At 43.6% G+C, this 12,172-nt stretch overlaps 1 protein-coding gene across 1 annotated transcript in view; it reads left to right on the forward strand.

Annotated features, from left to right (window-relative positions):
* The window catches only part of LOC126547601 (uncharacterized), a 56,887-nt gene that overhangs the window by 5,888 nt on the left and 38,827 nt on the right, over positions 1 to 12,172 (forward strand). The window contains exons 2-4 of the mRNA XM_050195489.3: positions 476 to 718; positions 2,018 to 2,093; positions 7,863 to 8,015. Coding sequence (XP_050051446.1) covers positions 476 to 718; positions 2,018 to 2,093; positions 7,863 to 8,015 — 472 coding nt within the window. The remainder of the gene's footprint in view (positions 1 to 475; positions 719 to 2,017; positions 2,094 to 7,862; positions 8,016 to 12,172) is intronic.

Genomic DNA, 12,172 nt, shown 5'->3' on the forward strand with positions numbered 1-12,172 from the left:
GGCGACGAGTGACGAATTCTAGATTTGCAGAACCGAGTGATCGCACGACAAGACCGAGCGATCTGTTCGCGTGACGGCCCGATCCGTCGCTGTCGTGCACAAAATCGCGCTCATGGGGTTTAGCCTTAACTATTTTGCATGGTCTTCATTTTGTTCTCCAGGCCTTTAGCATAAAGTGAATATATATCAAGCCTGCTTTAGTGCGATTCGTGACAATATTTAGCAGGTCTGATAGCTGTAAGTTCCTGTGTTTTGTGCAGCCTTGTTGATGTAGTATTAATTTGGCATGCTGGTAATCTTGTTGCAGGGCTTTTCATCAGGAAAAGCACTTTATATTTAAACAGAGTAATGCAACAGAACACAAAATAGGATGCCTACTGCTCATTCTGCCTACCCATACATTTTAAGTGATATTTGAGCCATCTATAATTAGCAAAATTTTAGGTTGGAATCACGTATATATTCTTCTTTTCAGCTGCAATGACTGGAGCACCACCTGTTGTCTCAATGCTGCCATCCTGGGCTAGTCAGGATGAAAACAGCAATACGAGCATGGGCTCCATGGGTTCCATGGGTTCTCTAGAGGCTAACACTGGTGAACGTCGTCGAAAGCGAAGAAGCCGCTGGTGCTGCGACGAGAAGGAAAAGGTGTTCATCCCTGGAATGCCCACTGTACTCCCTACAAACTTGGATCCAAACCAGGAGCGGGCCTATCTGTGTAAGCTGGTTTTCTCTGCTTTTCACTTGAAAGACTCCTGTTCAGCAAAGGGTTTTCTCCTGCGAATTAGCTGTCATGTTTTGAATAGATATTTCTTTAGCCTTTTTCTGTTTGAGTGTACAACAGATACATACATATATTAAAAACAATTGCCGGAGTGACTGCTGATAATATGTTCAGGTAAGGTTTTTCTTTTAGTCATTGCTAAAAAATGGAGGCACTAGAAGTAAGATTGGCTGTTTCTCTCTCGATATTTGTTATCCAGGATGATGTATTCTTCATTAATTTGCTATTCACATATGCTATGATAGGCTTCCAGCTTCATTTCATGGATATACAACTGGCAGAGACTGGCAGAGGAACCAGTCCGGGTCTGGCAACATGACAAGAACACTGTGCTGTGCATTTGTCATCATGCACAGTGATTTCATTTGTAACAGCTTGCATAGCATTTGTAGGGACAGGAAGTTAGTTAATTTTATTGCTCCTCCTGGATATTCTGAGCCTGCACATGCTATATGAATCGCGCAATTAACTTTATTTTCCTGACAATTATTATTTGCATGAGGCTTAATATCTGGTAACATTTTGCCTTTTCATGTGTGTATCTGTTTCGTTAGATTTGAATTAAGCTTCTAGAACTGGGTAGGCTATATGTTCTTGTAAAGTGAGATTATGTGAACTTCTTTTGTGGTGTTAAAAGATTGTTAGCCTACGTATTGTATATAAGGTCCTGATGTGTCCTATCTGCTAAGCATTTTTAGAAGTTACAGATCAGCATTTATCACTGTGGTGCTATCCTGTAATATATGATGCATAACTTAGATTATTTGTCCAGTGTGCATGTTAGAATGCGCTGCTTTTTTATCTTTCTCTTGGGGCATGATATGGTATTGCACATTGTGGCAAGCAGCTGATACAAGGCATGAATTGTTTACGTCACTAGTTGTTTGGTCACATAATGAGCAGTTAATGGCAGTGCGTGTTAACAGCAGAGCTCAGTGTGTGTGTGCCATGTCAGCCAAGCAGGTGTTGAGGCACAGGCCAGGGTCGGCACTCTCTGCACCCTGTGTGCTGGGCTTCATGGCACCACATCTTCCAGGCGGCCGCGCATAGGGCTGCTGGCATGCCCCAGCGGTGTGTGTGTGTGCAGTGGCTGCCTTGTGAGGTGGCTGGCCGCCGCCCGACTCCAGGGATGTGGGTTGTGTACAGGCCAGGCTGGCCCTTTTGGTTGGGCTGAACGCGGGGTTAATTGCTGGGGGGCCCCGCCCCTTCTTTCTCTAACCCCATCTCTTCCAGTGCAACTCCAGATTGAAGAGCTCAGCAGGAGGCTGCGCACTGAGGACCTTGGCATCCCCTTCAACCCTGAGGACAGGTTTGGACCAGAGCTGCCCTGGCTGCATCATCTAATGCACTCTTTTCTTCCCCCCCTGCGTGTGTGCTCGTCTTCGAGGATCACAAAGGCTAAACAAATCTGTTTTTTCTTCCTCTCCTTTTTGCACTTTCCCGTACTTTGAGGGGGAGGTGCGCCCTGCTTGCACTGTGGTGCGGATGAGACGGGTAGCCAGCTGGCCACTTCTGCTCATCCTAATCACAAAGGGCAGTGCAGCTGCTGCAGATTTCTCACTGTGGAAGCAGCTGCACTACTTTTCCAAAGTACGCTAGCTCTTACCAGGAGGACATTCTAGGCACCGATTTAAGCTGTAGTTTTCCCCTTCCCCCCTCTCTCTCTGCAGCTCTCATCTGGGTTACGACTTCTAAAATGTCAGCCACTCCTTTAACTCGGCAACTTAATTCTGCCTTAGTGTAACTTGTGCAACCACAACATATTGCCGTGGCTTCCTCCACTTACAAGTGGAATGTGTGGACTAATTCTCAGGGTACAGACTGTGTGGCAGTGACAGAAAAGCCTTTTGCTTTCTCTCCATTCACAAAGTACCGTCTGTACTTAGAAATTGGTATTATACTAATAAGGGGAACAAAAAAGATTTAGTAGTCTTTTTTTTTTTTTTTTAAATGTAAAGTACAGATGCCTATATGAAACCGTTACAGCAAAGGATTTGCAGTCTGAAATAATTAGCCAGACAATTGTTTAGAGAAGGTACATTTATGTTGCTTGAGATGTTTATTTGTAGGCCAAATGTGAATTAACTTACACTTTCTGAGACAGCTAACTACCTTTGGCCAGTTGGGCCTATTTTGAAAGGCGTTGTGACCGTTACGGATGAGATATAATAGACCTCTCTTCTAGTTCTCTGGAGACGTAGTGCACAAAGCTTCCAAAATGAGAAGAATATTATACTGAGCACTTGGTGCTGGTTGTAATAATGCCTTTGCAGCTGTGTTGTAACAAGCAAGTGCTGGTGCAATAGAGATAGCATCACATCTTTTTGTTTCCCCTCATGGATGTAAAGATACTTTTCGTGTTAGAGAAAAACAACTTAGGCTCGCGTATCCTATTTCTGTAGTGACTGTTTCAAGCTAGACATGACAACATACATGTATTGCACAGGAGGTTAGTGGGATTGGTGATTTCGGTTGATCTGTATTATTTTCTTAATTTGCTTTAATATTGCTCACGGAAAAATTATCAAAATGCTTCTGTACTGTGTTTTGATTGTACTTTACAGAATCCCAGGTGGTTAAATATAATCCAGTGCCCTCAACTATGGCAACTCTCATAATTTACTGTGCAGTTTTGAGACACTTAGGCCCACTATTAAAAAAGTGTTTTTTTTAAAAAGATTCAGTTAATATAGCAAATTTTAAATTTAAGGTGAACTGGATTGCTTCACTCTGCAGTCTCTGCCTCCTGTGCAACTGAGTTAGGTGTGTTGTCATAATGTTAAATCAGCCTCCCTTGCCCTGTTTAAATGGGCACCATTTAGACCAGTCCTATCGTTTTTCATGGCTAGGTTCCAGCATAACAGTCTCAACACTGTCATAAAAATACGTCTTAAGTACTGACCTTGTTCGTTGTAGGCAGATGTGCTCCTAGTAAAGTATTTGGTATCTATCTTTCATAATATAACTTGTTTCTGGACTACTTGGTGTTTCACACTGATGCACAATACCATGGCACAGATAAACAGTTGCATTAGAAGAATGCTATTAACAGCCTTATAGTTTTTGTCTTAAGGTGAATTCACTGGTCAGTCTTCAATGTTTCGTGTCTTTTCCTTTTGAAGTGGAGCGCTTGTCCTTTTTTGCGGGCTGTCATTTGCCGTTTACAGCCGTTGGGTAGAAATTGCTTGAAGAGCACCCACTTATAACGATTCCATGTAATTCCACAAATTTAGATGTAACAACCATTTTGCAATGCTTTGACCCCAATTGCAAGAAGCAAGAATAAAAATGAAAAATTAATGCACAAGAAAAAAAAAATTAGAGACAGAAATGGGCTTCTTCGAAATCTTAGAAAGCTTTGTCATTTTCTTTCTGCATGCCCTCCACAGAACCCATGAACAGAAATACTAAGAAAAGCAATAAAAAAGAAAGATAGTTGTGTATGTTGGCCACACCTTATTGCTTGCATCACTGGCCAGTTATTGACTTGCTGGGAATATACAGGGACGTGATTCATGGTTGTTTCATGGTAGAGGTGCCAATAAAGTTAACTCAATGCACGGTGTGACTGCGTCCGGAGGATGATGATATGGAAAATTGAATAAAGTGGATGGGCAGCCACAGTGCAAAAATAGGCAACCATTATCAAATTCTTATAACAATGAGGTGGCTTTTCAACTGTAGCGCTCAGCTACATGCGTTGTCATTGCTTTTTACAGGTTTTAGAGGCAACTCCAAATGTGATTAACTACTGATAAGAGCACTTTTCCGGAATTATGTTCCGTTATAAGTGGGTTCAACTGTACGCAACAGCAGTGGCAACATTTTAATTACCCTGGTAACCATGGAAATGAGAATGGAAGAAGTTTTTGCTAGAATGTGGTGTAAATAATTTTGTTTTCCTTGTACAGATTTCAATTTACAAATCATGCAATCGTAGTGCTTTCCCAAGGATTCAGGCAGCTCTTGGTTGGACAATATGACCAGTGAAATTCACCGTTAATATGATTGAGTCATCATGAAGCATCTTGAATAATCACATTTTCAAGCTATTGTCTTTATTATTGTAATCTACTTCTCATACTCTAGACTTTCTTAAGTTTTCATGTTGGACCAGTCAGCGTAGAACAAAACTACCACTTCAACAGTGTTGGTTTTTCTGGTCAGATCAGTTTTCAGCATATTTCTAAGTAAAATTGAATTGCTGCGCTTCGCAATCCAAGTACACTATACTGTAACATGGATGGGGAAGTGGGTTGTGGAAATGGTGCAGAGGAGGGATAAAAGCAAACAGTGATTGCCATGTGTCAGTTGTCTCAGCTCAATAGTATCAGCCTCAAATTGCTTCGTATGGCACTCCTGGCAATAATGTTACAGAGCACTAAAGTGGCTTCCAAAATATTGAATGCTATGGGTATCAAAAAGGTTCTAGAGAAGGGCAGTACAGTGTACTGCATGATTGTTTTATTGCTTTACCACCATGACATTTTGGTGTAAACATCTACTGAGCAACACTAGTGGCTAATTTAAGAAGAATGACATTCTATGCTATGATAAGGACAAGTGCAAAGTCTTGCAAAATATGCAGTGTTTTTCCTGTTTGGTCACATAACACAGAAGAGGTACAATCTAGTCAGTTTGAACCACTTGAATCATTCAAGTAAATTAAACAAGCGCTTTCGTATTGGTACTATTTTTCTAATTTATAAAACAAGATTGTATGGAGTAACTTTCTTGCAATGACAACACCAGCGACTCACACACAACGTTTGAAGCAGAGACTAAGCTCAGCAAGACTGCAAAGTTGCAATAGAATAATACTGTCTTTTTTTTTTTTCAGGGCGCTTTGCTGCCTAACCAGCTGTTGCTTTTATGAATTCTTTCAGGCCACTTAAATTTCGTTTTCAGCATCCATATAGAAAATTTTCACAAATGATGTTCTACTCCACATTTTTCCTTATTTTGCTTACTTCAGTCTGGAATATAAGAGCAGATAATAAATTCTTGCAATATGTCTAACGATATTCATTAAATTGGTCACAGCGTTTTGGTGTGTGTTTGCAGTTGTTGCATGAACTTTGTGAGTTTAGTACCTCAAATACATACCGTAAAAACCCACGTATAATACGAGGTTTTTTTTCCTATTATTAGTGTCCCAAATATTTGCCTCGTACAATTTGGGCTAAATGTTTTGGTTTCATTAATGCTGCGTGGCTATGGTCTGACTTCGTTATTGCTGTGTGGCTATGGCTTGGCTTCCTTATTACTGCGTGGCTACGGCTTGGTTTCGTTATTCCTGCGTGACTACAGCATCGTTTCTTTATTGTTGAGTGCGCACCTTGGCAGCACACGCGCAAACCACGCTTCCCGAAGTGCATTTTTTTTATTCCGCATTGAAGGACCAAGATGTCCGGACCATGAAAACAGTACTCAGCTGATTTCAAGAGAAAGGTTATTTTAGCTGCACAGGACATCGGCAACAGTGCGGCCGGGAGGCAGTTTGGCGTCAACAAGGGAAGCATTCGTGGATGGCGTCGACAAAAGGGAACCCTTTTCGTGTGCAGCAGAACGCGAAGAAGCTTTCATGGCCCGAAGAGTGGGGCATTCCCGGAAATCGAACTCACCCTGACGGAGTTCGTATGCCAACAGCGAGCCATGCATCTAGCTGTGAGCATGGAGCTTATGCAGGCAAAAGCTATGGAGCAAACACTGGATTTATCGCTACATGTGCCGTGCTGGATGTTCTTTACGCCGCCAAACTTCGATTTCGCAAAAGTTGCCAGAATCGTTCGAAGAGCTGCTTGTGGTTTTCCAGCGCCGCGTTACTTCGCTGCGCAAGTCCAAGAACTTCCAGCTAGGGCAAATCGGCAATCCTGACCAAACGCCGGTTTATCTGGCCATCGCCCCTCACCGTGCACTAAAAGGGCTCTAAACAAGTTTATGTTTGGTCCACTGGCAACAAGAAAATGCGAGTTACCGTCATGTTGTCGTGCATGGCAGACAGACGCAAGCTCCCGCCCTATGTTGTCCGCAAGCGCAAGACAGTGCCTAAAGGTGAGGAGCTGCCAAAAAATGTGGTCATGAGATGCCATGAGAAAGGCTGAATGAACGAGAATCTTGTGCTCGACTTGATAAAGTCCGTCCGGTGTAGACGGCCCGACGCACCATTGTCGTTCCCATCCATCTTTGTGCTGGACGCATTTCGTTGCCATTTGGCCGACTCAGTGAAGAGGCTGTTGCGCGAATTCGGCACTGAACTCGTTGTTATCCCGGGTGGGATGACGTCTCACCTGCAGCCTTTAGATGTTTGCGTGAACAAGCTGTTCAAGGACGCGGTCAAGCGTTGTTACGCAGATTGGATGCGCTCAGATGAGCCTGCAGTGACGCCGACCAGGTGGCTGAAGCGGGCTTAGCCAGCCACGCTATGCAAGTGGATTGTGGACGCATGGGCCAGCATACCAGAGGACCTTGTGCGTCGCGCATTCAAGACGTGCGGCATCTCAGAACGCGCTCGATGACACAGAGGATGAGTACCTCTGGGAAGATATGTCCCGACAAGAAACTATCCGAAGAGAGCGCAGTTTAGGAAGACAGCGATTGAAGTGCTAAGTGCAATTTAAATAAATGTTTTCCTCGAGTTTTCCTAACTCGTATTATACACGGATAAAACTTTGTTTTCCATTTCATGTCCCAGAAATTTAACCTCGTACTATATGCGCTTTCGTATTATACACCGGTTTTTACGGTACCTTGTTGCTTGCCCTTAAGAGGGAAGTTTTAGAGCTATGCTCGCTACCACTCAACATGGTGCCTGAATGTTGTTTTTGTGTGACAGCTGTGTTATCAGCATTTTGAGTGGCCCTGTAATCGGCATTTGTAGTAATCTAGAGAGACATGGCTCAAGCAGAGCCACTGTACTGCCATCCACAGGCAGAGCTGCTGTCCGTGAAAAGTTATTTTTTAACACATCCCTGTAGAAAGCAAAGGGCGAATGAGCTGTGGAGTGCTTTTGACATGCATTGACTGAGCACAGTCTTAATGCTACACAAACTGTGCACCTCTTGTTCTTTCTTTCTAGGTCGCCATCTCCAGAGCCAATTTACAACAGTGCTGGAAAGAGGCTGAACACGCGCGAGTATCGAGTGCGAAAAAAGTTGGAGGATGAGCGGCATGTGCTCATACAAGAAATGTTCACCATCAATCAAGAGTACAAGCCACCTTCAGATTACAAGTGAGCAAGTCTTGATGATGCCATCTGGCAGGTTTTGCATTGGTGTGGTACTGAAGTGGCAGTGATTGTATTGAAGTTTGGTTATGAGGAATTGTCTTTTATCTGTCTTCATTAATTGATTGGTATAGCAAGATATGTTGCTCTTAAGCAATTTTTCTTGACTAGAGGCACTTCTATAGTATTATGGAGTTACTGTGTGATCTTTCCCAGTATTGTGGCTGTTCTTCATAGTCAAGTTGAATCATTCATTGATGTGAAGCTTAGGCATTGGCTTTGTTGTTGATGTAGGGATTGCTGTTTTGTTGTGGCTTAGAGTTTGTGTCAAGGGGAACTGTGTATTGTTGCAACTTTGATGTGGGGCTTTGGTGGGGAAGTCTTGGACCTGCAACATAATGCTGTATAGTGTAATGCCTTTATGTTAAGTTAAAATGAGTTATAATGGCAGATGACTTTGATTTTATTGTGTTGCGAGTTCACTCAAACTCTTCACCTTACCTGACCTCGGGTTATAAGTTGGCGTGAACTGATTTCTGTCTGTTGTAGAACTTCAGCAGATCCTGCCTGTTATTTGTACAGTACTCTGGTTTGTGATAAGGTCTCCTGCTTAAAGGGACCCTGAACGACTTTGTATTGAAGTGGAGAAATGCATTTAAAGATAAAATAGAATATTTCAGAAATACAGGGATCCCTCGTTATAACGTAGTCAGCGGGATGGCGAAAAATTTTTTTATAAGCGGTAATTCGATATAAGCGACCATTCTAGAAAAGCTAAAGCAGTCAAGCTTTACAATCTATCTCAACATATCAGTCAGTGACAATCTGCTTCATGAGAGGAATGCTGTGTACTGATTTCCTTGGAACAGCTGCATCCATTTTTATGTATTTTTTATTATTTTGATGATGCCTATGTCTGTATACTCGTTGATTTTTTTTGCTCTTGTACAGTACGGACTGGCATAGCATATAGGCCCATGTGCTGGAGTTCCGTGCAAAACATTGTGGTACTACCGCGATTCCATCTGCCATGAAACATTTCGTCATGTCCCCTTTCACATTTTCACTCTTTGGACAAACCTGTTACACGGACTACTTTAGTGCTCCTGCAGTCCCCCTAACTGGTTGTTGCCAGTAAATCTGCCCTTGTCTCGTCTTATGTGAAAGCGGAAGAGAGCGAGCATGAAACTATGCCTCCCGTTAGCCTGAGCGAGCGGCACAAACAGGCCAACAGCCATTCAGCCAATGTAAACGGGTGTTGTTTTCTTTTCCCATGACTAAAGAGCAAGCCAATGACTATGCACTTATAGCGTTCTGGTGAAGGTGGAAGCCAGTGAGAGGTCGCAGTACATCATAGTATTGTGGTTCTTCTGAAAAAAAAAAATTAGAACGCTAACAATTTCTCTTTTTTAAAATTTTGCTCTACAGTATACACACTTTTGCTGCAGTGAGGGACAATTATAAATAGGGTTCTGTTCATTGCTGCAGCCATAGCTCCTCCTTTCTACTTTGCCCATTTCATGGTGCTTAATAGGCTTGTGTGAATATTCAATATCTTTAATATTTGATTGAATTGTATACTACTCAATATTCGCTTTGGTCCAGATTTGAGTATTCGAAATGATCAAATATACGCATTTTTCCACCTATAAGCCAAGCCGCACCCCCCAATGACAACACCCTGGAAAAAAAAAAAAAAAAAAATTGGCGCCTATAATTCGCAGAAATAACCGCGTACAACACCTAAATCTTTGTGAAAACAGGCTCCATTTGCGGATGCAAGAATCGCCCATGTCGTAACTTCGACCACCTCCTCTGTTCCCCACCTCTTCGGTAACGCTGATGGCAGAGAACATTGCTCTAAAGGTGGTTTCACGGCAGCCTGGCCCACATTGCTATGAAACCACACTTTTAGGCGAAATTTGTGTGTCCGTGAATTCACACCTCAAGTCGAAATTTGCATGTAATCAGCACCTCGATTTTACTGCTAAATGTAAAAATTTTTGGTGCGTGTTATATGCACAAAAATATGATAAATTTAAAAGATAATCGGCAGCTTTGGTTATGCGAGCAAGTCTCATCACAAAGCTCATGGCCAAGACAAGGAACAGATTAATTTGTTCACAGTCGCCTACCGATTTCTACATTATGCAAAAAAGAGGTGAGGCGTGCAGGCAGGACACAAGAGTAGAGAAGTGGACAACACATACGCCGGCGTTCGTGTTGTCCACTTCTCTACTCTTGTGTCCTGTCTGCACGCCTCACCTCTTTTTTTGCACAATGAATCCTTACCAACTAGCTCAGCTTTCTGTCGTTCTAAGCTTGATTTCTACAGCTGCTCAATTATTTAGAAATACTGTTCGCAGCAGCTTTATGGCTTCCCAAGAGCCATATGGCCACTGTGAACATATTTGCGTTGATGCGACACTGAGCCGTAACTTTGGTGGTCTCCAGTGTGCTCTAGATTAATGTGGTCTCCAGCCAAGAATTAAAATATAACATGAGGGCTTTATGTGACGGACATACAATCTACTTTGATGAGTGTTGTTCATGCTAGTCACGAGTATGTTTTGTTCATTGTGCAAGAATAATTTTACTTGCATTTTATTAACCTGCGTAATGTATAAAATGTCAATGCAAAAGTTGTGGTGGATGTCAATACATGACCGAGAGTAGCATTTATAGCGACCTTGGTTTTGTGCAACATTTTTTCTAGGTAAGAAGCCTTGTGAAATTGAAAAATGCAAGCTGTTACAGCATGTGTGCGCTCTATGATTGCGCTCTATGATTGCAGCGGTGTCAACGTAAACTTAATCAAATACGGGCCTACCGTATAGTGCAGAATATAGGTCGAGGTTTTTTCCAAAAAATATTATTAAAAGGCCACCTCTGGACTTATATACCGGCCCTTGGCACAACCTGAATAGTCGTCTAGCAACATGTAGGAGCGCAGACCTTTCGGCATCGTTATCGCCTCCTTGCTGACCGGCACGGCCCAACATTAACGTGGCCTACGCAGTTGGACCGATGCCATTTTTCCTTTTTGTGCAGCAATCGTTCCTGGTGTTGCTAATTTCCCGACAACCCACAAAATGAGTACGAGTACTCGACGTCAGTTCACTGCGGCATTTAAAAAGAAAGTCATCGAATATGCTGAAATGCATAGGAACATGTCCGCCCAGTGGCAATTTGGCGTCTCGGAAAAAAGCGTCCGGTACTGGCGAACGCAGAAAGTCAAGCTGTCTGCCTGCAACGCGCGGAAGACGTCCTTTTGCTGGCACCGCACGGTGCACCCGGAGCTCGAAGACAAGGTGGCAGATTTCGTCCGCGAGCATCGTGCCAGATCTTTACCAGTGACAGCGGAACTCATCCGCATCAAAGCTATCGAGATCGCCCGAGAATCCGGACTGACCAAGGAACAATTCAAGGGCTCCATTTACTGGGTTCGTCGCTTCATGCGACGCAAGGGATTCGCACTTCAATGGCGCACATCTGCCAGAAGCTGCCAGAGGCATACGAGGCCAAGTTGGTCAAATTCCAGCGCTATGTTATCCGTCTTCGGCAGCAGCACGGCTACACGTTGGGACAGATCGGCTACGCTGATGAAACGCCGGTGTGGTTTGACATGCCTTCGCCCACAAGAGTGTGCGAACGCGGCGCAAAAGAAGTCGAGCTTCTTTCTATGGGGAACAAGCATTCACGCTTCATGGTGGTGCTTGCGTGTACTGCAGACGGCAGAAAGCTGCCCCCATTAATAATCTTCAAGAGGGAGATGCTGCCGAAAGAGGCTTTCCCGCGGGATGCTGTCATTCGCGTGAATGAAAAGGGCTACAGTCGAACCCGACTATATCGAACCCGTTTACATCGAATTATTCTATATATCGAACAATTTCTGGTCACGGTATAGTTACAATGAGTATATATAGCAAAAATTACGCTTACATCGAACAAATATTGCAGTGACTCCCGATATATCGAACCGTCAAGCGGCGGAAAAGTGCCCCCAGAAGTTGGCTTTCCCTCGCGGTAGCGGGGAAACCCGGCGGCGCGGCTCCATCCAACCGCTCTCCCTACCGTGACCGCGCTGCCTCTGGCTGTTCGGGCGAGCCGTCGACACTCCCCCTGTCGCGCATAGTGGAATCTTTTAGGCCACATCCTCCCTC

Source organism: Dermacentor andersoni, chromosome 1 (genome assembly GCF_023375885.2).
Source record: "Dermacentor andersoni chromosome 1, qqDerAnde1_hic_scaffold, whole genome shotgun sequence".
Lineage (NCBI taxonomy): Eukaryota > Metazoa > Arthropoda > Arachnida > Ixodida > Ixodidae > Dermacentor > Dermacentor andersoni.